The following is a 24659-nucleotide window of genomic DNA, read 5'->3' on the forward strand; positions in this document are numbered from 1 at the left end:
CCGCTGCTAGTGAGGATCACAGGTAGCATAAAAGACAAAGGTAGCTTGTGGGGCTGGAAAGTAAAGCCAATGGATAAATGCCTTAAGCCTGCCTGATTTTTAATGGCCAGCAGGGGGTGAATCCTTTGGTTACAAAAAATAAAATAAAATAAAATAAAATTGGAGTGCTTAAAAGTTTATGGGAAAGCAGCCAGCAGCTATGTTATGTTTATAAAATAAAAGCATCAATAGAGTTCAAAAAGAAGATTATCCAGGGTATTCTAATGCTTTTAAGCCAGTGAGCCTGCTGAGCTCTCAAAGTCACTTCTTGCTCTTTACATGCTGTTTTGAAACATCAAGAGGCCAACAGCTAAAACAGCTCCAGTCGAGATGTCACGATTCAGTTTCACTAACCAATCGCCAATTTTACGGTGGCTGGTTTTTTACTGCCTGTGGTCAATACTGGTACCCAGTTTTTTCTGCAAAAAAAAGAATGAAAAATATCTATTTGTCACTATCTGATTTCTATATTTTTACATTATAAATAAAGATAAATAGAATACACTTTATAATTCCCTGAGGCAAAGTTATCAATCTCTCTGCTCAGTTAGATCTCAGTAATGGTTTTCAAAGAGGTGTGAAAGGAACACTAGTGATCTACAAACCACAGCAAGGAGCCATGACAATAATTTGCTATAAATTATTATTATAATAAAATCATAGTGTAGAAATTAAAAGTGTGTACTTATAAATGGGCACCATTGTGACAATAACACTACCTGTATGAGGCATGTAGTGCAACAGTGTCTTAGCAGTGTGCCTCCCAAGATGTGTCTGAGTAAAAAACTGTCACCGTGTATCTGTCAGGAAATCACTCACGTCTCGCTGGTACAAAAAAAACTATTCCTGCAGACCAGCTTAGCAAGCTAACTGTGCTTTACTAAGGGCTATTTGAGTCATTCCTCATTTTAAGTGACACTAAGGCAAAACAAGGTAAATCCATATTATGGGATAAGTGGAAAACTTCTCTCCTGTACGATTCTGTGGAACCTAAGAGACCTTTTGGTCTCTAGTACGTTTAATAAGTTTAGAAAGAAAAAAAAATGTTTAAAAGACATTTAAAATCAGAAGCCTGCAGTCAGTATCATCTTTTTCTATCAGGGATCAGCACAGCGGCTCATCTGCCTCCATCTCCAGCTCCACCTCCTGTCTTTTTGTTAGTGCCACCATCTCCAAACCATACATCATAGCAGCTCTCTTGTAAACCTTCCCTTTCGCTCTTGCTCTTGTCTTTCTGTCACAAATCACCCCTGACACTCATTTCCACCCACTCCGCCCTTCCTGCACTCCTTTCTTCACCTCTGCTGTGTACTGTTCATTGCTTTGGATGGCTGACCCCAGGTGTATCAGCTCATACACCTTCACTACCTCTAATACCTGCGACTTAACCTTTCCACCCGTCTCCCCTCATTCACACATACATATTCTCTCTTTTTCCTTCAGTCCCTGGAATCAGTATAATAAATATAAATGTAAGTAAATTACACTTTTATGTTTTGTCCATGCTTATTCATCCTCCTATTCCTTTTTTTCTAAAATGACTTTGCCCGCTGCACTCCTCTGCACACCCTCTCGAGTTCCTTATTTTTCTTTTCTCGTCTCTGATCTATGAAGCTAAGGGGATTGTTGAGGTTTTGCTCCGCACTTTTATTCAGAGATCAAGGTTGACTTTGAGACTCTGCACATGCTCAGTGTCCAATTACTGACTCAAATAAATGCAGAGGCACATGCACTTGTGAGCACACTTTCACAGTGGTTTTCAGACACCAGGCATATCACAGGAAACACTTATTCTTAATCTGTCCAAATTAGACTGTTGTTCTTTGCAAGATAAAAAAGCAAAGACATGTCATCTTTCTGTGGTAAAATGCTTTGATATGAAGAAAATAATAGTTGTGTTCCCCGAATCGGTCCTCAGTGACGCAAAACACTTGTTTTTTTCTTACTCAGCAGGGAGTATAACCCTCAGTTTCCTCACCTAAAAATGACTGTTTCTGCCCCATTGCCTGCTGATCATCTGTTAATTCTGCAGTAGGTCACATTACACACTCACAGAACAAAGTAAAGCAGAGGAAGCAGGGAAGCATGACTCATATAACAGGATAACTCTCAGGAGGTCCAGTGTTGTGTTTGATCATTAGATCCCATGAGAGGACGCGCACCAGGCTGTTTTATCTTGCTTTGTTGCAGCAGGAAGATTCATTTGGTGCATGATAGAGTTTAGATGCAACGTCACAACAAGCAGGAGAAGATATCAGTGTGAAACATACAGTACTGTAATTGAGGTAATTTGACTGAGAGTGGGCCTGAATTAATTTTGCATCTCATAGTAAGATTTTCAGTGAAGAAGTGCTTTAAGGTAAGAATTACAGGTTTGGCTGTGAGCTGTGGGAGGTTAGGCATGTAGTTGTGATATCTGTGAAACTGCACAAACTCTATTTGTGCAGGTTTATTAACTCGTCACTTTTTTGAATAAGGGGACCCTTCATTACCATAACGGTAAAAAACAAAGAGACGAAAGCACCTAAACCACCTTTCTCAAGGTGAAAAGTGGTTTCACCCAAAATAATGGAAATGGTACCTGACTGACCTTGAAGCCTTTATGTGCACACACTCGAGCAAAGATGAATGAGTCTGCTTACAAATGACCGAGTGGATCAGCAGTGCTGTTTTTTAAATTCTAAGACTGAATTCAGCCTTGAGTAAAAAATGCAGTTATCTCATAATTTTGAATGAGGTCACTCAAAAGGGCGCAAACAAAGACGACTCCGGCAGGTAAGCTGAGCCTTTCGGCAAAATGCTTAATTCCATTATGCGAATATAGTTGGGCTACTGTGCACACACCTGATAAGAGTCCTCTGTAATGTGAATGACTGCTGCTCACCTGTCATTTAGCACAATAAGGGATAAAATAGTTAGCAACACTTGTAAAAGCACAATATCAGCTCAGCTGCTTGCTGCTCAAACCATAGCTCTCAGAACTGTATGTATGTCTCTCCTGTGCTTAAAGAAAGCCAAATTCTGCTTTCTTAACAACCTGTCATTATGTCAGCCCACAGATAATGAACACAGAGTAAGTTGATACACAAGTGACAAATATAGTGTGCGTGTTTGGGTTTCCTTACCTGGTGATGATTGATCACTGGATGCCACTAAAGTGGCGGGCGTGGGTCTTCGTCTTCTGATCTGAAAAAGGTTGAGAAATCGACAATTTAAAGTGCGACTTTAATCTTTACTGGGCTGAAAAAAACCTTGAGATCTTTGATGTTCTCACAAATTTTAAAAAATAATTAACTGGTACATAATAACTCAGGCATTTATGCTTTACGTTATCACAGCCACACCCATCAATTTTTATGCTTTTTTTTTCTACCCATCAAAATGCTAAGCAACACTACAGCAATTTCTCATATTTTATCAACTAACCAATGAGGAAGAGTCTAGACTTGTTTGCCCGATGATCAATTCAGTATCCTTGTTCTCTGCATGATGCTGTCAGACCAGCCTGGACCTTTGTGTTTGGTAGTTAAACACTCTGAAGATGCCTGAGCTGAACAACAGCAATCCTGCAGTGCTGAGCATTGAGAGCAGCAGGGCAGCATGCCGCCTCCTACTAGCTTCTTCTACCACTGTGGACTGTGCTAGAGACCATTCTGGGACAAAATATTAAAGTACATGCATTTTGTATTTCTGTATGAAACACACTGACTTTACACTTTATTAGCTACAGCTTACTAATATTGTGTTGGACCCCTTTTGTCCTCAAAGCTGCTTTCACCTTAAAAACAATGTGCCTGAAACATTCCTCAGAGATTTTGGTCCATATCGACATGACAGCATCAAACAGTTGCTGCAGATTTGTTAGCTGCACATCCATGATGCCCATCATGTTCCACCACATCCTAAAGGTGCTCTATTGGATTGAAATCTAGTGACTGTGGAGGCACATTATCCCAATGAAGGAACCATCAGAACAAGCGGTACTAAGGGCCACTAAATGTGCAAGTAAATATCCTCTATACCAGGGGTGTGCAACTCCAGGCCTTGAGTGCTGATGTCCTTCAGGTTTTAGATATCACCCTGGGTCAGCACACCTGAATCAAATGATTAGTTTATTACCAGGCCTCCAGAGAACTTCACAACATGTTCAGGAGGTAATTTAGCCATTTGAATCAGCTGTATTGGATCAAGGACGCATCTAAAACCTCCAGCACTTGAGGCCTGGAGTTGCCTAACCCTGCTCTACTGTTACACCACTGCCTAAACAGGTGATTCAAGCCAAGCTTTCATGTTGTAAATTTGAAACTCATCAGATCAGGGAATGCTTTTCCAGTATTTTATCCTCTAGTTTTGGTGAACAGGTGAAAAATGTAGCATGTAGGTTGCAATGAGTGGTTGTTTGAATTAGTGTTGCCTTCCTATCAGCTCATAGCAGTCTGATCATTATCCTATGGCCTCTGGCATCAACAAGGCTTTTTCTCCCAGGGAGCTGCTGCTGTATTTTTTTTTCTGACCATATTCTGTAAACCCTAAAAATGGTTGTGCAGGAAAATCCCAACAGATCAGCAGTTTCTGAAGAACTTGCATCAGCCTGTCTGGTATCAAGAACCATGCCACATGTAAAATCACGTTTCTGCCCCATTCTGATGCACGTTTTGAACTTCAGTAGGTCACCTCAACAGTGTCTACATGCCTAAAACTTAGTTGCTGACATGTTATTAGATATTTGAATTAATGAGCAGTTGCAAACGTGTACCTAACAAACTGGCTGTTGAATGCATGAACCACATCAAAAAATGTTACAAACATCAAGACCTTTGTTGGCCGATGACCATATTCAGATATGTTGTGCTTTGTAAAATGACTCAATATGTCTGACACGGAGTATAACGTTTGCGTTTCAATGGGAAAATGTTTCTTCTCAAAGATTTCTATATTTCTGAGCTCATAACACAGACCCGCTGGACTGGTGGCTTTAATCTACCCACAACCTAAACTGCATTTTTTTGCTGCTGATGGATCGTTTTAGACCCAACATGACAGCAAAGACGTGCAATTGGTGAATGAAATGAGTACAGCACCTTTCATAGCTTGCTAATTTCCCTTTGGCTTCAAAATCAAATGATGACATTTCAATTATGTTTTGTTCACAAAAAGGCTGTGATATAGTAATTTAAACAGAGCAGGAATTTAAACAGACAGTCAATTATTCACAAACACAGGTGCACACAAAAGCACAGACATAGCAAACGGGGTTGCTGACTAATGCTGCATGTCATGTCTGCTTCTGTCCTCCGTGCATCTTTCCTAAATGCTGCTTGTGCACTGAAAACAGAGCAGTCGACCTCATGCTACACAGTGTAGCATCACGTGGTAATTCTTGTTACAATTAAATGGGCTAGTAACGAATGACTTCAGAAGATCCAAATTTGATCAAAAATTGAAAGTTTTAACAATATCTTAAGCTGTATCATAGAAAAACAAATATGACAACATATGTCAGATGAGAATCAGTGATTAAATCAGTGGCACGGGTTTGAGTTCAAGTCTTTGGTGAGGCTGAAAAGTGCACAAAGCTGTTTTAGACTTATTTCTTCTGGATTGTTGCTCTATCTGGTCTCTGCAGACGTTATTATTGCAAAAGTAATATTTCCCCTGAGGTGACTCACATATAATAAATCAGCAATTGGAGCTGTGCACGGGTATAGACCTAAATTGATTAGCTTCACTCCGTAAAGACGGAATACAGATGTAACTACGTAACAATGGAAATAATGTGCAGTAATGAAAAATGAGCAGAGTCAGTTGTATCGCTGAGGCAAAGTCTAATTGGGTATTCAGATTTGAAGAGGCTTCATTGCCTTTGAAATCACTACCATGGAGCACAAGAAATCCCTGAATGAGAGGAGACGCCGAGTGTCTTTCTGTTAACATACAGGCAGATATTTTACTGCTTTGAACACTTCACTTTGGAGAAAATTGCTGACCTCATATCCTGAGACACGTGTCAGTGAGAGCTCCCTGTGACTGCAGCCTTGTCTTTAGGCTTGTGATTTTTTTTCATCTGTCTGGTGTTGTATAAATGCTCATGGTAGTTTGCTTTCACAGTAATCGCTGTGTCAAAACACAAGCTGGCTCCTCTGCAAGTGATTGTGTGAAAATTGTGTCAATTGGATAAGATTTTAGTTGTATATAAACACTAATAAATCCAAGCAGCCAAATTGCTAATTTTGTGAGAGTCAGTTCATCCATCTGTTGTCACTGATGCTCGTCCGAGCTGATATCAGGTGAAAAGCCAAGTGCAGTCTGGACAGGTCAGCAGTCCATCACATCACTAATACAGAGAGAAGAACAACCACTGATCCACACCTTTACTTTAGCTGTTCTGCACAGAACAACCTGAGCTGACAAACAGGCTCAAAACCAGAACTGTTTTGCTGTGAGTCAACAATGCTCACCACTTTCCCATTGGGCTCTCTGCCACTATGCAGTACAATACCTGTTCAGTACAAAATCACATACAAGCATATACAAAATTAACTGCCAAATAGCCAAGACCGAATGAAGCACTGAGCAGGCATCACTGCCCTCTTGTCTGACTGCAGGTTGGCGCTTTTCTTCGATTTCTGTTGAAATCTCACTGAGAAAGCAAAATGTGCACCGATGTGGCCTTACACAGAATGAATGGAAATAAAGCACTCTGGTATATCGTTGGCTTTTAAATGTGCTATATAAATAAAGTTGCATTGTATTGTATATTTCAGTACCGCCTGGTGGTTAGCTGATGAGTGCCAGCAGACTAGTCAGCATCTTCCATGCAAACTAGCGATCAAAGCAATCAAAAGGAGGTTTTGGTCACCTGGTGACCACAAGCAGCTTCCAGAAATCCCTCACCAATCGGTTGGAGAATTCACATTTGTCCTTAGTGATCAGAGGTTGCCAGGTGGTGTTGGGTGGCTGGTCTCTAACTCTGTGTGACTGAGGCCTCCCATATGGAAAAGATATATATAAATCTTATAAAGTTTGTATCTGTCTTGTTTGAAACTTGTATGAAAAGCATATAAGAGTGAAAACAGATAAAAGATCGCTTAAAAATTATATAAATGAAACTTGTATGTTTTGGATACTTCCTAAAACAACATATGAAAGTAGTGAGAAAGTGGCCACTTTCATGAGTAAATCATATAAGCCTTATAAGATTCACTATATGAAGCAAGTTTTTCCTATTTCGTTGGCATATGGGCTGCTGATCCGATGTGGAAGGTTTCTTAGGAATAGCACTCAAAACTGCAGCTAATTTTGTGTAATGTCCCTTTAAATGACAATAAATTTTACATTCTCAAAGTAATTTAAGTGATTTCTCCCCCTGAAGAATACATATTATCTTAATTGATTTATCTGGTATGTTTGCAGCTTACTTAACCTCATGAGAAGCAGGGCTCAGAATCGAGAAAGCCGCAATAGAAAAACACTCTTGTGTATACTATACATCTTGCACTAATATTTAAGCCCTGTGCGTGTGTGTTTTGTTACCATTTCAGAAAATCCACCCCGCCAGCTCACATTAAAGCACAAACAGGCATGGCTGTGTAGAAGTGATTATTCCCAAAGACATTATCCTTCTTCTCACCCGGCAGCAGAGCAAACTCACTGATCCTTCACTCGCATAAATAACCCAGCTTACTGGACTGCTCACCCCCCTCAAACCGCCATGCCTGCCTTTCAGCCCACAATCCATTTAAAATGGACTTTTGCGCTCTTCACAACAATGAACAAAAACAGCCTGTGAAAGTGACGGGTGGGCAGGAAAGGCTGTGCATGCCTGGTATTTCTGATGTGTGGGGAGCGGCCAACAAAACACCTCTGACTGGTAAATGTAGGTCAGGCCACAAGGCGGTAGGGTCAAAGTCTTCTTACAACGATGCCCGCGAGTTGTTTGGATGTACAAAAATAAGATTAAAAATGACAAATTATATCCACCATTAGAATTTTTCTTTTCCTCTTGACTTCATTTTACATGAAAAACAGTGAGACTAATTTTTGTAATGCTGGAACAGCAACAGCTATCGTTCAAACAATGACTGGAAAATGTCTTTAAAAATAAATAAAACTCAGCTCTGAATGAGTACAATACTTATTTTAAGACTATGGTCCATGTTGTCCCTTTTAAATTACAGGATGAAAGTTATCGTATGTGATCAAACTAATAATGGAACAAAACACTTCTTTGGACAGTTTTACATGGAGTCTCCTCAAACAGCGAGACACTTCTGTTCTCACACTTGAACTCTAAAAGCATCTGAGACAATCTAAAACAAGATGGAGAACAAGCACTCAGTTATGAGCGCGCTAATCTTTGCTACTAACTTGAAAGCTGCAAGTTAAGGAGCCATTTTTATAGAGAGCCTGCAGGCTCCCTACTAATCCCCACTAAGTGTTGTCATGCAGGCCATGTTTCAGTACACTTTGTCAGATGCCATCACCGTCTCTCCGTTACACACATGGTGTCTCTTGGCATTGATGCCTTGACAAATCACCTGCAGCAGCATTAGACAAAGTAAGAATATCACCTCGGCTTACGACCTACCAAGTGCATGTTTCAAAGTTGAAGTGATGCTGGTTGCACAACTTGCAGGTTTGTGTATAATAATAAGTTTCAGGTGAGTGAGTGATAGAATTAACGTCCTCTAGATCTGTGTTTCTTATTTGCTGATAACGTTCATGCACTAAAAATGACCTTGTAAGGGCACTAAAAATATTACATTCGGTTACATTTAAATTTGTTTTTGGTTGAAATATCTCTGCACACCGACAAATGTTGAGCTGAGAGTGACACCCCTGTCTTAACAATGTGATAATCGGATGCAACATGGCACCTTCTGGATAGATGAATCCCCCGAAAGGCTTTTTAAAAATGTAATTTATTAACACCCAGACAGTCAGTTACCAGTACACTGGTAAGCTAGCCGACTACATGGCATTGCCAGCTTATTCAGGCCAAATTGTCAGATAGCATACAACAAATAAAGCTTAGTTTGGTTTAGAAAAGGCTAGAAACATGATTTCAGCTCCTGTGCTCTGTAAAGGAAAGTGTAAATCGGGACGTATCTGTGGCACTTTGTCCACATTGTTTAGACAAAAATACTCAAAGAAGAAGTTTAAAGATCTCAAATCAAAATTTGCACAATTTAAAAATAAATGCACATCAGTGGCAAGTATGGCATTCATCTTCATTAAATAATGACCATTGATAATCTGCTGTACTTGAAGGTTGTTCCTGGAAATCGCCTCCCTGAGGTAATAAAGGAAAGGTGTTTAATAGCTATGTTCTCAGTAAAGAACAAAGACCACCTGCATGGGGAATGCGAGGACGGACATTGTCTCAGCACTTAATTGTCCATAATAAAATTATTTCAATATGTCACAATTCATCATCTAAACAGGGAATATATTCCTTTCATTTATGAGCGAAGCTTCTTCAAGCGAGCGCTGCTCATGTAAATGAAAGATGGAGTTTAATATGAGCTCTCTGCAGGACAATGAATAAGATTTGATCCTTACACAACTGAAATAACTCTGTTAATCAGCTTATAAATACTCCAATTAATTCCTCACAAATAATAGCACTCAAGGAATATGTGAATTTTTTAGATATTTTATGTTTCCTCCTGGGGAAAGCCACAAAGTTCATCACTCAAAATTTAGCTGGAAACACTGGGCTTGCTTTTCTTAGCATAAATACTAAAACAAAGTGAGACAGATAATGTTCTTTGCTCATCCACAATCAGCAAACCTACATATCTGAAGGTAATTTCCCTCAACGGTAATCCAACAGCAGAAATCCGTCTGGTGTGACTCGATCAGTGCAGCAGGGGAAGAGGTAAAATAATGAGTTGGACTGATGATGGATCAAGGCTTTTCTGTGAGTCAGGACTGTAGCGTTGTCAGGTTTCCGGTTATTGTCATGGCTGTGTGCAGGCAGAAGGAGAGACAGGACCCAAAATGCAGGACTCGGAGGCAGACATTAACTCAAAAGACTCAGCTTTATTGCTGATAGCAACAGAACAGGAGCCTCACTAAACTGGGAGTACAAAAACCAAACTAGCTAGGCAGGCAAGCAGACAGAACACATAGTTAACATGAAAGTAGAAGATGTTAACGACACGACACTGACACAAAGACAGAAGAGGAACACAGCTGGAAGGAATAAGACCTAAAGCTGGAACACTGACATCAGACAGGAACAAGAACCTTCAAAGTAAAACAGGAAACAAAACACACTTTACTAAAACACGGACTAGACAGAGAGAGACAGACTTGACACTGACCAAAACCTACTAAATAATAATCATAATCAAAACAGTATCACTGATTAATCAAATCATTAATCATAATCTAGAAAAACACCAAAACATGAGAAACAGAAAGCTAGGTCAACATGACCCAGAACCGTGACAGTTATGCCTTTAGGATAATGAGGTGTTCACAAAGTAGCCCTGTGCTCACAGCTATGACTCAAGTGTCCAGGTGCTCGTGTACAGGAGAGCTCCATAGTGGATCTGTCAGAAAACTGCCCAGTCTGAGTATGCCAATTATGTGCTCGACATAAAACTCCCGCATGACTTCCATAAAACCGCCAGGAGAGAACAGATGCTATCACCCAATTACCATATCCTGGATTCAATGTGATGAAATTAAAGCAGAAACAATTTTCTACATCTGTCAGCGATAGCTGTTGAACTACTACTATAAACAGCCAATCAGCTATGAGTATTATTGTTACAATAAATAATAGAATATGTACAATCTATATAAATCCATCCATCTATATAAATGATATGTTAAATAATATAAAAACATTGAAAGAACACTAAAAGCAACTAACTACAATATGCAGATTATTTTCTCCTTTTGGTACGCCTGCACTGCACGACTGAGACGACATTATGAGGTCTGTTTCTACACTTGGCTCAGGGCAGGTACACTCCACAAAATAAGGAAACTGTGAGTTACTGCTTACATGCAAACGCACAAAAATCATTTTAACATTAGCTGTGTTAGCTAATATTAGAAGAAAGTAAAATGCTACTTTGATTTACTGCAAGAAAATCAAAGTACTACCTTCATTCACACTCACTGAAGCAACATAGAGAGAAAATTAAAAAGCAGAATGCCACAAAAGTATTAGATCACACAAAGCTGCACTGATTCAGCTCTGCTGCTCCTTCGGGGCCACAGATTTAGCTAGCGGATAGCGCTGCACATTAAATTCAAACCCCTGTCCTCTCCCCTCAGGCAGGTCGCAGCTGCCGTGCTTAACAACTTTTTATGGTGGAAACCTTGCAACACACAAAAAACACCAATCTCAAATCCCAGCCCCCTCCATCTTCTTGTTGTGGTTGTAGTTGCTGCTGTGCAAGCCCCCAGCTGCCTATTATGTCACAGAAGCATTAGGTGTGTAAATGTCAGGGGAGTGGGATAGTTACCCTTCCCGAGTCCAACGGCTTTTGTTCATGTGACACCATCTGGTCTTGGCCTCTGTCAGGTCCAGTGTCAGATGTACGGCTATAATATGAGATGATTGTGCTGTATTATGGATAAGAGGAGTGAGCGAGCGTTTGGGTTTTTTGTGTGTGTGTTTTGGTGATTAAGGGTCAGAGAGGTTCCTCTGTCTGGTGCACAGTTCTCCACGGAGGCTGATTCACCATGCTGGGAGGTGTCAGGTTGCTGGGATTACTGAACCGTGGGTGAAACCTCCTGGTGTGACATTCGTACGAGCTCGTGCAAACACAACACACATTTTCTTTCTTTTTTTATTATATCTGGAGGTTCCCTTTGTTTATTTTCTTTCTCTTTATATCTGACTGTCTGATTTGTTCGTCTGTCTCATATACACCCACACAAAGACAAACACATAAATAAATATATACACTGTATAAAACCACACACTTGGGAGCCAGCTTGCCACACAGGCTGAAGAGGCCACTCGCAGAGGTCTTAGAATAAATTGAAAATGTAAAGTCCCAGTGGCAATCAGGCACGCTTTTGGTCATGCTTATTGAGGCTGTGAGCTAAGGACTCTCTTGAGTCTTTGCAGAAACAGTAAAGCAAGTTTTACCCATATAAACCTAGAAGGAGATCTATCTGCTCGTGAAAGAAAGCAGGTAAACACACGGCTGCGAGCCGTTTAAGTCTTAAATTGAACGGCCGCAGCCTGGAATCAGACGTGTAACTGAATAAATACAGACAACACCAACTCCCCCAACATTCAGACACAAACAAGACAGACACATGAAATTACGTCTGCATCCTACAGATACCCTTGCAAAGCCGGATCTTGAGAAAAAGAACATGCACTGCAGAAATTTTGAGAGCGTGAAGCGTGACCAGATCCCAACAGACTCAGTTTGAGACAAAGATTGTTTGTTTGTTTGTTTACTAATGAAATGTATTCACATATGTTATAAAACTCTGTAATCTCCAATTATCTCTATATTTTATATAGATTACAAGAACCCTGACACTTGAAGCCCTGTTGCAACCCTAATCTGTTTTTTAAGACTCAGTCACTGTTAAATGATTGCAAACTTCTTCTGTATTGTTAATCATTTATGCCATGACAGCGCAGCACAAAGAGTGATCTGTGTGAATACAAATACCAGTGTAATACCTGTCATGTAATATGTAATTTCCATAGCAGTGCAACCCAACATGTTTTCACCTTACCTGTGAAAGGTGGCCATTTTTTATTACATTTAAAATCAATAAAAACAATTCCAGCACCTGTGATGCCTCGTGTTCTTTATTACAACAATATAATGGACCCCCTCTTGAACTTTTACTCATGCTGTCTGAAGGTATTTCCATTTTATGGTTCTGAATGATTATATTCCACCGCATTATACTGCTGAAGTCAGTTACTAAGAACATTTCACATATTGTGAAGGTGCTACATGATTTAGCAAAATAACTGTTTGAAACTACACTCAACAAAAATATAAACGCAACACCTTTGTTACTGCTCCCATTCCTCATTGGATGGACGTAGAGACCTAAAATTCATTCCAGATACACAATATAACCATCCCTCCCAAACAGTGGTCACAAATCAGTCCAAATGTGTGGTAGTGGGCACATCTGCTATATTGAGATAATCCATCCCACCTCACAGGTGTGCCACATCAGGATGCTGATCTGACATCATGAGTAGTGCACAGGTGTACCTCAGACTGCCCACAACAAAAGGCCACCCTGGAATGTGCAGTTTTTTGCGCTATTGGGGGTCTGGGGACCCAGAACCGGTCAGTATCTGGTGTGACCACCATTTGCCTCATGCAGTGCAACACATCGTCGCATGGAGTCTATCAGATTGTCAATTGTGGCCTGTGGAATGTTGGTCCACTCCACTTCAATGGCTGTGCGAGGTTGTTGGATATTCGTGGGAACTGGTACACGCTGTCGTATACGCCGGTCAAGCACATCCCGAACATGCTCAATGGGTGACATGTCCGGTGAGTATGCTGGCCATGCAAGAACTGGGACATTCTCAGCTGCCATCTGCCCTGAACAATGTGAACCATGATTCATCCGTGAAGCGCACACCTCTCCAACGTGCCAGACGCCATCGAATGTGAGCATTTGCCCACACAAGTCTGTTACGGCGACGAGCTGGAGTCAGGTCAAGACCCCGATGAGGACGACGGGCATGCAGTTGAGCGTCCCTGAGACGGTTTCTGACAGTTTGTGCAGAAATTGTTTGGTTGTGCAAACCAATTGTTCCAGCAGCTGTCTGGGTGGCTGGTCTCAGACGATCTTGGAGGTGAACCTGCTGGATGTGGAGGTCCTGGGCTGCTGTGGTTACACGAGGTCTGCGGTTGTGAGGCCGGTTGGATGTGCTGCCATATTCTCTGAAACGCCTGTGGAGACGGCTTATGGTTGAGAAATGAACATTCAATGCACGGGCGACAGATCTGGTTGACATTCCTGCTGTCAGCATGCCAATTGCACGCTCCCTCATTGCTTGTGGCATCTGTGACATTTTGCTGTGAGACAAAACTGCACATTTCAGGGTGGCCTTTTGTTGTGGGCAGTCTGAGGTACACCTGTGCACTACTCATGATGTCAGATCAGCATCCTGATGTGGCACACCTGTGAGGTGGGATGGATTATCTCAATATAGCAGATGTGCCCACTACCACACATTTGGACTGATTTGTGACCACTGTTTGGGAGGGATGGTTATATTGTGTATCTGGAATGAATTTTAGGTCTCTACGTCCATCCCATGGGGAATGGGAGCAGTAACAAAGGTGTTGCGTTTATATTTTTGTAGAGTGTAGTTGGCAGTGTTTCTTATTTGTAAATCCGTCGTCCAGCCTGGGTGAGTGAAAGACTAATCAAGCTACCATTTAGTAACTGGCTCCCTCCCAAGTTTCCCTCAGGATAACTGGTGCTCACGTCTCATGGTTTTATCAGGAAAATGAATCATGAGAAGTCTTCAGGCTGAAATGATCGCAATCTTTTCTCAAATTTTAAAGGGTAAGAGCCCGGCTCGCTGGCTGGGAGCGAACGCAGAACTGGTACTATGAGATGAGCCAAGTGTTTATTAAGAATTACAGAGGACTTCGTATTGATTTATGAGTAGCTGGTGCGACCCAAACTATGATTTAAACTGGAGTAAAATAGCATAACAATACATCCCCATTATGTGTGCATTTAGTGGAGGAATGAACAATGTTTATCCAAAAGATATTCCCTGAATTTATGTTCTGATGATAGCGGTGTTAAAGACATTGAACATTAACCTCCTGAACAAAAAGTACCACTGACTTTTTATCAAGACATCATGGGTGGTGCTAACTTTTGGTTAGCCAAAAAGTCAGGTTTGTCCTGCTTGACCCTGGTTTATCCAGGTTATTCCAGGTATCCTGTAATTTGTCACCTGCCTGTTGTATAGTGTTATTCTTAAACATAAGAACAAGAACATGAGGATATGTGGACAGCACTGCCCAGTATATCCAAAATCTCCCACAAGCTATAGCTTTAGATTTAGCACATGTTTAATATGTATACATATGAAATCATTCAGCCACTACTGGTGCCCTTTAAATTGGGTATTTTCATCACAGAAGAGACCAACTCTGACAAGGATAATACAGTTTATTAGAGAGAACAGTTGTTAAAGCCCCAAATTAAAGCAGTTGTTTGGTGAGTAAAGTCCCAGAAAAAAAAACTCTCTAACTAATAAAAGCTTGATATAGCTTTACCTTGTTCAACTTTACCCACTGACAGTACATAAGTAAAAACACCACTTCTAAATTTGTGACCTTTTACGTGTTGTTAAGGAGGCGTTTACTCCAAAAGCTCAACATCAAGTCATCAAACACTTTGTAGAAGTGACACTGAGATCATGTGACCAGTGTAGCTTGATCTTTTATTTATGATGGTTTCAATTGCATGTCAAAGATCATAACAGTGGCTTTAATAAGTAAAGATTACCTTCCTGAACAAAAATGGCAATTTTTCTGCAATCATCCAGCAACAATTGATTTTGTTATCGAGGGATCCTGGGAGGAGCTAGGATCTTTTGGGTTTGCCTACATCATCACTGCAGGGGCTGTGGCTCCAGGTCTATCCTGTAATTTGCCTTTATGTCAGAGAGTGCTCTTATTCTTAAACATTGCATTTAATTAGTTCTCCTTTATATAAGAAGCACAAATTGTTTTCATGCAGAAGTAGACACCAAACCAGACTGGAAACGGCTCCAGATTTTGTGCCAACTGTCTTATTTTGCTGTATACGACTCCGTGTGTGTATGTCAAACTGATGTTACGCTGACTGAAATGCATGTACACACCAGCAGATGCAGCCATCTCATATTTAGTTTCTCATATCTGAGGCTTGTAGTCATACATTCTCCACCTGCTACAGTAGCTCTATGTCTTAACTTAACTCTCAAACTGAAATCTCTACACAAGAGCAAACTCTCCCTCTCTCTCTCACACACACACACACACACACACACACACCCATAACATCTACCTTCCCTTTGGGTTTCATAGTATCAGCGAGGGAAAAACTAGTGTCGGGAAAAGCAGCGAGTGAGACAGAGTGTAGCCAGACTCCTAAATCCTTGCCAGCTTTACTTGAGCTTCATTCATTATGAACAACCTGTCCTGTTCATGTTATATTTATAAAAATGAGAAAATGGGACACCTCTTTTCACTATATTCCCAACAGAAGGATGGATTGCACTCACTAAGCTCCTTCAGACACTAACAGGAGTTCTCTTTTTTTATGTCATAAAGTGGTGTTTGCCACAAATCAAGTTGAGTTGTGCAGTTAAATTACCTTAGAAGAAAAAGTCCATTAATGATGAATGAGTAAAATTCATTCACCCTGTCAGCATTTCATTGCTGTAGGATACAAGCAGTCAGTCACTAATGAAAAAAAAAAAAAAACACTGACCTCCTAGAGACATCAATATACTGCGGCACCCCCCCTTAACCACCGCTGAGATACTATGCATCTCGGTAAAGCCGCTCACTGTGAGTGCAGATGGAAAAATCAGTTATGAATTCATCATCTTCACATTAGAGCTGTAGTCAAAACATACGTCAGGCTAATTAGATGCACAGAAGAAAATGTGGTCTACTTAAAGCAGCAGTTACTCATCAGTGTAAACTACAGCATTTGGGATGTAGCATGCTCAGCTGCTCAGCTCTGACTACACCTGCTTGCTTTGACAGCTAGATTACATATGCTTTAAATATGTGTTCAGAGATTTTGCAAATCGTTCCAAGTATAAAGCAATTTTTTCTTGCATCTTCACTAGTCATCTTGATTGTTTTTTAAAAAAAGTGGGAGTAGTACTCTAATCGTGTCTCACTGATGCAAAGAGGAATCCCTTAAAAGTCCCATATTACCCACACCTGCTCCTTCCACCTTTCTTCCTGCCTCCTTTCCCTCCACCTTACCTGCTCAGCTGCCTCTGGGTCCAAGTGGGTGTCCAGTAGAGGGACGGTGAACTGTATCTTCCTAGGGCTTCCAGTTTCCATGGTGGCACTGTCTGTCAGAGAGGCAAACGGGAGGAAGAAGGGGATGATCGAGAAAGGAGAATCCGTACGAAACAAGGAGGATAAAGAGCTGAAAAATAAGTGAGCTCCAGCTTATTAAAAAAGAATCAGATTGTTTGAGTTTCTGTCTGACTCTTTTCTGTTCTTTACTTTTGCCTTTAAACACACTTTCCCCTAATTGCCTTGTTGTTTTGTGCCACCCGGTCTCTAATGATTTTCCCTATCTTCAACACCTGCTAGTGTCTCTATTCTATCTTCCCTCTCTGTCTCTCCAGGCTCTCAATGCTCAAGCAAGGGCATTCTCCGCAAGGAACACCTCTCCTTCACTCTCATTCGCTTTCACGTCAAGTCCCACCCTCTTTTCACGTTTCTTTCCGTCTTTATTGGCTGTCTGAGCTCAGGGCTGTTCTGCAGCAGCCCCTGCACAGACGAGAGAGCGAGGATGACAAAGGCATGCTCTCTCAAAGGGTAGAAATGGGTAGGATTTATCCAGCCTCTTCTTCAAGAGTATTTTTAAAATCACTTGCCTACACATGCTTAAAAACAGCCTACGCTGTATTTTAGATACAAGTGGTCTCATTCAGAATGAGGTCAAGCTGACATCTACACATATACAAATTTGTTTGTTGGTTTATTTAACACATGCACAGTGTTCATTACTGAACAGCTCTGTGCATAGTCCCTACACAGATGGTACAGTTACCTGGGAATCATGCAGCGTAATGCAATTCTGAGCCAATATTGACCATGTGAGAGAATAATCTGAGCTTATAAAAATAAAAACATACTGTTATGCACACTAAGCAGTTCTTCATTTGCCGTAATGTTTTACACAAAAAGGGTTTTCTCAGACTTCTGCAGTTTTCTGCCTTTTGTTTGATACGTCCTGATGTAGGAACAGTTTGAGGTTGTGATGTGTGTGTGTGTGTGTGTGTGTGTGTGTGTGTGTGTTCTGTTTTTGATGATTTCTTTGTTCATCACTGGCCAGGCTTGTCCTGTCTGACGCCTGGCCAGCACAAGCTTTATTGATTGTCTCTTAGCCCCAGTGTCCCCACACCACATGTCCACTGGGCCCCGATACCTGACACCAGCCAAGGAGCATACGGTGTGTCAAATGTGCAGTGCTTTTTGGGAGTGAAATAAATATCAAGCGTGACGCCTTCAAACTCTGCTCTGTTTTAGGATAAATTTCAAGCAGGCGTGAAGAGCAAGCTAAACTTTAACTCCACACTAAATATGAAAATTATTAATATTTCTGATGTACAGTCTAGTGGAAGAAAGCACTCTCACTGTTTCAAAAGACCATGCAATATCTTTTTTTCCATTTTAGCGTGAACAGTTCATCCAGAAACAGCAGACAACAAAGGAGCTCAGCAGGAATGAAGCAGCCACATGGGCTGCACCATTTGCATCTTTTACAATAACATTTGCTATAATTCCTCATTTTAAATGCTTTAGATTGGATAATAGTCACTCAAAAAAGTCTAAACATAGAGAATATTTTGGTAAATAATCACATCTTTTAAAAAAAAAATCATGTAAAAATGAACAAAAACACAGAATTCTGTGTTTTCTTCTTCTGATCTTAGACTGTTTCTTGCTGTGGTGGGATTGCATATTTTTTGTCTTGTAGCTGGTAGTAAAGGAGTGAGAGAAATAATAAAAAGCTGCCAATGTAATTAGAGCTTTTACTGAAAAATGTCCTGTCATCAAAGCAGAAAACTGTTAATAAGGGGCCGCGTGCTCTATGTGAGTGTGTTTGTGAGAGACAACAGCTGGCTGCACGTTTTCCAGAGCAGCCTCTGATGTGAGCAGTGAACGAAGGACAAAAGCTTCGTCTCTGCTGCTCCTTCACATCAGCAGAGTTTTATCTCTCTGACTCTTTTATTGAACTTTCAAAGGGAAAAGGTATTAGCCAATCACATAGTCTAACAGAAACTGGGCAAGTCCTGTTTGGTGACAAACTGTTGGCACTAAACTATAATATACCACATTTATTAACATTTATTCTCTTAAGGTCCTGAAACAGCATTGAAAGTCTGGACTTTGGATCACTGCAACACTTTGAATCTTTTCTTTTTCTGTCATTCTGTTTGAGATTTGCTGCTGTGGTTGAGAATCTAAATTATTGAGTGCTTCTAATTGAATCCAAAGTAAGACAGAAAAACAATTCAGATACTACTTGAACCTCTGAAACCAATTTAAGTCTCAACTTCTTTAAATAAAGTGTAGACCTCCTATATTTTTTTAAATGCATGCTGTCACTTTATACTTTTTTGCTGCATGTAACAGAAATCTTCTTTGTTTTTTTCAATAGTTAAAGCTTTGTGTACTTTAATACATATGCAAGTTTAAATATGCTTAATTTGACTTAAGTTGACAGTTAGTGGGTAAAACAAGTAAAGAGGTGACAGGGAACACTAATAGTATAGTTCTTTAAGACAGGGCAGGGGCATGGGAAAAAAACTGTTGCCTATTTTTAGTGTTTCCAACATTATTTATTTTGTATATATAGTGAAATTTTAAAGGTGCAGTTCAAAAGTTTCCACTGCGTGCAGCAGAGGACAGATTCCCGTTTAACCTTAAAGTTACCTGTGTTCTCTCCAAACAAGATCATTTGATCACACTGTAGCCATTAAAGCCTGTTGTGTGTGTGACAAATTGTGCTGTGTCACGGCCATGACCACTAATGGCTGAGACCTCCCTCTTTGCTGTTCAAGATGGCTGCCATCCAAGATGATGACCATGAGGGAAAGTGGAAGTGTGGAGGTCGGATAAAGGTCATCAAACAAAAAAGAAAGGTTTCTCTGTGTGTGTGTGTGTGTGTGTGTGTGTGTGTGTGTGTGTGTGTGTGTGTGTGTGTGTGTGTGTGTGTGTGTGTGTATGTGTAAAACAGTGCTGCCCACAGGAGCTGTCTAAAGCAGTCTTTATACCCAGTGTATCTGTCAGTCAGTCTGGGTTTTCGATCTCGCTCTCTTTGCAGCTTTCTGGTATAATTACTGCACACACAGATGTTTTGCCTGAACCCCCTGCAGACTCATGAAATTCAGATGAGCTGACTTTCTTTAAGTCAGTTAAGCTGATGAGAGGCTACAGCTGTGTGGACAACAGCACCTGCTCTGCCTCTGTTGTTTTCTTTTGTCTCAATATGTTTCTTGTTATCTCACATTTATGTCTCATTGTCAAAGCTGGTATGTAAGACAGATGTAAGTCAAAGCCACGCATATCTCTAAAGTTAGATGTGGTTCTTTCTCGTCACGAGTAAAAACAAGATGATGATGACCAACTTGCTTAAAGATGCTTTGAAACAGCAGCTCTTAATGCAGTGCTGCTCATATTTCATATAGAGTCTCTGTTTATGTTTGATAAAGTACTCATATTAACAGGTAAATACTGTCATAGATTTGCATTTATTTTCACATTTTATTTCGAATGCACTCAGATTCCAGTCAGCTTTACTTCCAGTCATCATCACCTGTAAGTAATCATCCAATCAGGGCTCTCTGTGTGCAGCACAGGTTCCCTTTGTTCTGTGCCACAATGTCTTGTTACGCTCTGCGGTCAATCTTACCCTTTTTGTTTTGTAACAAGGTTTTCATTTGTATGGTTCTTGTATGTTTGTTTGTTTGTTTCATTTCTAATTAGAACTGTAAAGATCAGAGTCCAGAGGCCGGGAGCAATCTGCTCAAACCTGTGATGTTACGACAACAAACACAGATTAAACCATAAACAAGAATTTAAAGTTACATTTGATTAAAAATAACCAAAATAATAATAAAATGACTGAATCATTGGTCATTAGTCTTAAAAAAAAAACCAACAACATTACTTTATTTTGTCTTCTGGGGTGTTGCAGCAGAACGAGAGCTCGAGGTTATAAAAGACTCATTTTAAGTGGGATTGACATGCTTTCCTTCCCAGTAATTAGCTGTGGACACCAGTAATGTGTAGAGTAATTGCATGTTGCTGTGTTTTAATTAGTTGCATGCTGCTTCCCCAGGTGGCCTGTAAATAAGCCACAGACACAGAGAAGTGCTGACCATCACGGCACAATGAACACAGGATTTCCATCCTTATCCCACTACATTAACCCCCCGCACGGTGCTGTTTGTAGAGAAATGAAAAATACTTACATTACGATCGTATTTCATTCATCTCTCTGTGTGTGGTCTCCACTGCATTTACATTCCCCTGATGTTTAAGTGAACCAGCACAGACACATTTCAGTTATGCTCTTGTTTATGGCCGAGCTGATGTGAGTACTGGCTGCAGATCCAGCAGATATAACACCGACCTGCAAACAAACAAAAAATATACCATTTGTCCTTTGATCGAATTTAAAAACAAGGAAGGCTGATATTAGAAAAAACAAACAAAAAAAACCAACGCTAAGTGCTGAAATAAGAACTTAAGCTAAATGATTTTAAGCTTTTTAGGCTAAAAAAACTCCTCATTTATTAGTTTATGAGCTGATAAAACAGTTTCGATAAAAATAATAAATGTTGGCTGGTTATAGCTTCTAAAATGCAGAATTCACCATTATCTATTTATAAACACCATTTATTGTATTTATCATATTATATATTTAAGTGGAAGATTTTGGGGGATTTGAGAGTTTATTTGGACAAACAGGACACTTTAAGATCTCACCTTGGCTTGAGAAAACTTGGATTTGCCATTTTTACACACATTTCACAAACTAAAACATGATTAGCAACAGATTAAGTGGCCATATTTAAATGAACTCAACAGCTGGATTTATAAAATTTCAACATCTGTTTGTTCCCACCTTTCTTTAACGGATTACTGTGATATTTGAACACTGATAACACTGAACACAAATACAGATGAAATTAGCATTACAAGATTAAAGTTCTTTTATTTGAACGGAAGAACAACAAAAACATAGCAACTAACAATTTACAACAAACATTTTCAGTCCTTAACATGCCGATCCAAACAATCACCAGTCACCGTGCTTCCCAGTGTTGGAAATTCAAAGAAAATAACAACAATCATAATCATGAAAGATTAAGCTAGTGTCATCTTTCACTGGACACCAGGTGTAAAGTCAAGCCTAGTGGGCTGGAGCTTAGAGTGGAACAAATCTAGTATCTTTATAACTCTCGGCTGCTTGACCTTCCACCAGGGCAACACCGCATGACTGCAACATTACTTCTTGCCAAATCTCTGAGGCACGGCCATACTCCAGATCTGACCAGGGGCAGCCTCCCAGTCACGGGAATGCATCTGATCCTCCAGCACAACCTGCCCTCCGGAGCTGCGGCCAAACCTGTGACGGGAAAAGCACCAAGAGTGGGAATTATTTCAATTAATTCAACTCCAAACTATGATTTTAGATAAATAAAAATCTGTAAACGCAGACCAGAAAATACAAAATATTGATGTTGATGTTGTGATCTTAGCTGGGCCTCAGTTACATTTGAGCTTGAAGGACTGTTACAGAGGAAGGTCGCTTGAAGATGAGACCAGTTTAATGAACCCAGCTTTGCCATAAGAATCGTTTTGACTGTGAATGATTTTTACAAACGGACATTTCAAGTACATAATGGGTCATTTTGATCTTTTAAAATTCAGATATGGAAAGTAGTTGCAAATGGCTAAATGGATTTTCCTCTTCCTGTCTTCCAGTACACGGTGCGACCTACTGTATATCATAATCCCTTTAAATAGTTACAAACTACCCACATGGTGTATTTTTGAAGAAAGAATGGGTAAAAAATGATTTGGTGACAAGCCCAAACTACATCAGTGAACTTCCTATATTAGTGTTTTTCTGTAAACACATCTGATAGGAAAACTTGAAATGTAGATTAATACAGGCGATGTGATGCCACTGACCTCTGTGGCTGATGGAGGACAGACTCCCTGGCTTCTCTCTGAGCTCCGTGCAGCAGGGCTCTCAGCAATGAAGTCAGCAAGCGATCATCAGTGTCGCTATCTCTGTTTTCACTCTCCTGGAACACACCAGGACACATTTAAGGCTACACAAGCACACACCGTCGTGTCAAACTTTCTTCTTTTTTTTTAAAAATAGAACATGAAGAACATCACAAACTTAAAAGGCTGATGACTCCAAACAGTCTGTCCTACTGTGGCAAAAAGCCTTGAGATGTAGATATTAAGGCACCAAGGCTGAGAGATGTACATGGTGCACACCAAAATATCCATTCGCTTCATTTTATGCAAAGTAAAACCCAGATCTGTCCGTCCCTGCATGTCACAAAGAGAAAATCTAGTACTCGTGATCTTCTTGTCCTTTATCTGATTCGCTATCCTGCCCCCGACTATCTGCTCACACCAGAATATATAACAGTGTATTTCACACTGTTGCATGAAGAGGAACACCATCTGAAATCTAAATGGGCTGTGTGATTTATCCTGTCTCATTTGATAAAAGGCTCAAGTCGCATTTACATACAATCCTCTCAGAAAATGTTGGCATGTACCAGAGCAGGCAGTCCATATTTAAATCAGGCACAAAGTATGCATAAAAATCACCACATGTGCTTCAGCGATAGGATTTCAGTTTTAAAGCTTCAAATGATCATAAAATAGACTGTCAACATGTACGTGAAATGAAAATTAACACGTTTTTCAGTGGTTTGATTGTCTCACCAGCCCCAACAGGCGGTCAGGCATGCTCTCCTCTGAGCTGCCAGGCAAGATGTCATTTTTGTCCAGGCCGGCTTGGATATGAAGAGCGTGACTGACGCCAGCCATCGCCATAATCAGTGCCAGAAGAGTCACCGCTGCAGCTGTGTCCATGTTCTCAGACTTGAGAGGAGGTCAGACAAACACTGATGACAAATATAGAAGAGGAAAGAGAAGAAGATGGCTGTCTAAGCAGACTTGCTAAGAACGAACTTCAGTGCTGGTCACATCCTCAGCGGGTCTTATATACACCTCGTGGTCACTGGCAGGATGTCTCAGGAGAGCTGATGAAAGATGCTACTGTACAACGGGGAACAGGGGACAGGATGGAGGAAGAGCCTTAACTAGGTCCATTTAGCTCGGATCAGGCATTAGTGATGACTTAGCACCAGAGTGTGTTATTATGTGGCCCCCAGGGTCGTGCAGCACAAACCAGTTATTAAACAAATAAATCTGTGCAAATGGACCCGGACCCACCCATCCCAAGGTAATGCACAGAGCATATACAATATATAACAGATTAGTCATGTGACTTCAGTTATACAGGAAGAAATTCAAAGCACACACTGTATTCAGAAGAACTGCAACAATTACCAAAAAATATAAATAAATAAAATGCATGCGCTCTGGGCCTTGATGTTGCCTCTTAAATCATCTTCTGTATGAAACAAGCTTTCTTTGTAACTACCCGAACTTTAATCCTACTTTCTTCTGATTGGCTGCCCCTGACAAACAGAAGGTTTGAACAGCAGGTGGGTGGAGATTCTGTGCTCACAGCTAGAGCTGTGGACCTGTGATGACCATATAATGGATCTCCTTTTCATGCACTGTAGATTATTTGCTTTCTCCAAAGCTTTATTGACATGAATG

General features: G+C 40.5%; 2 protein-coding genes across 2 annotated transcripts in view; both read right to left on the bottom strand.

Annotated features, from left to right (window-relative positions):
• Positions 1–17381, bottom strand: part of LOC147331335 (protein phosphatase 1 regulatory subunit 1A-like) — a 33075-nt gene extending 15694 nt beyond the window's left edge. The window contains exons 1-2 of the mRNA XM_086293624.1: positions 17016–17381; positions 3165–3225 (exon numbers count right to left, since the gene is read on the bottom strand). Coding sequence (XP_086149750.1) covers positions 3165–3225; positions 17016–17096 — 142 coding nt within the window. The 5' untranslated portion in view covers positions 17097–17381. The remainder of the gene's footprint in view (positions 1–3164; positions 3226–17015) is intronic.
• A 4583-nt stretch (positions 17382–21964) lies between these two features.
• On the bottom strand, positions 21965–24011 carry LOC147331336 (pro-FMRFamide-related neuropeptide FF-like). Its single transcript, XM_086294315.1, has 3 exons — positions 23754–24011; positions 22977–23092; positions 21965–22407 (listed from the first exon to the last, which is right to left on the bottom strand). The coding sequence occupies exons 1-3, from the start codon at positions 23901–23903 to the stop codon at positions 22287–22289; spliced, it is 387 nt and encodes a 128-aa protein (XP_086150441.1). The 5' UTR covers positions 23904–24011; the 3' UTR covers positions 21965–22286.
• Positions 24012–24659: the final 648 nt, after the last annotated feature.

Source organism: Aulonocara sp. 'chitande type north' Nkhata Bay, linkage group LG5, assembly GCF_057382095.1.
Source record: "Aulonocara sp. 'chitande type north' Nkhata Bay isolate Kocher_YH1m ecotype deep benthic linkage group LG5, A_spYH_male_GT1.1, whole genome shotgun sequence".
NCBI lineage: Eukaryota > Metazoa > Chordata > Actinopteri > Cichliformes > Cichlidae > Aulonocara > Aulonocara sp. 'chitande type north' Nkhata Bay.

Excerpts from the sequence above, each read along its gene's own strand:
- LOC147331336 (XM_086294315.1), bottom strand. The coding sequence starts at position 23,903 with ATGGACACAGCTGCAGCGGTGACTCTTCTGGCACTGATTATGGCGATG. Across the intron at positions 23,093-23,753 it reads CTGACCGCCTGTTGGGGCTG|GAGAGTGAAAACAGAGATAG; the intron begins GTGAGACAATCA and ends GGTGTGTTCCAG. Across the intron at positions 22,408-22,976 it reads GTCCTCCATCAGCCACAGAG|GTTTGGCCGCAGCTCCGGAG; the intron begins GTCAGTGGCATC and ends TTCCCGTCACAG.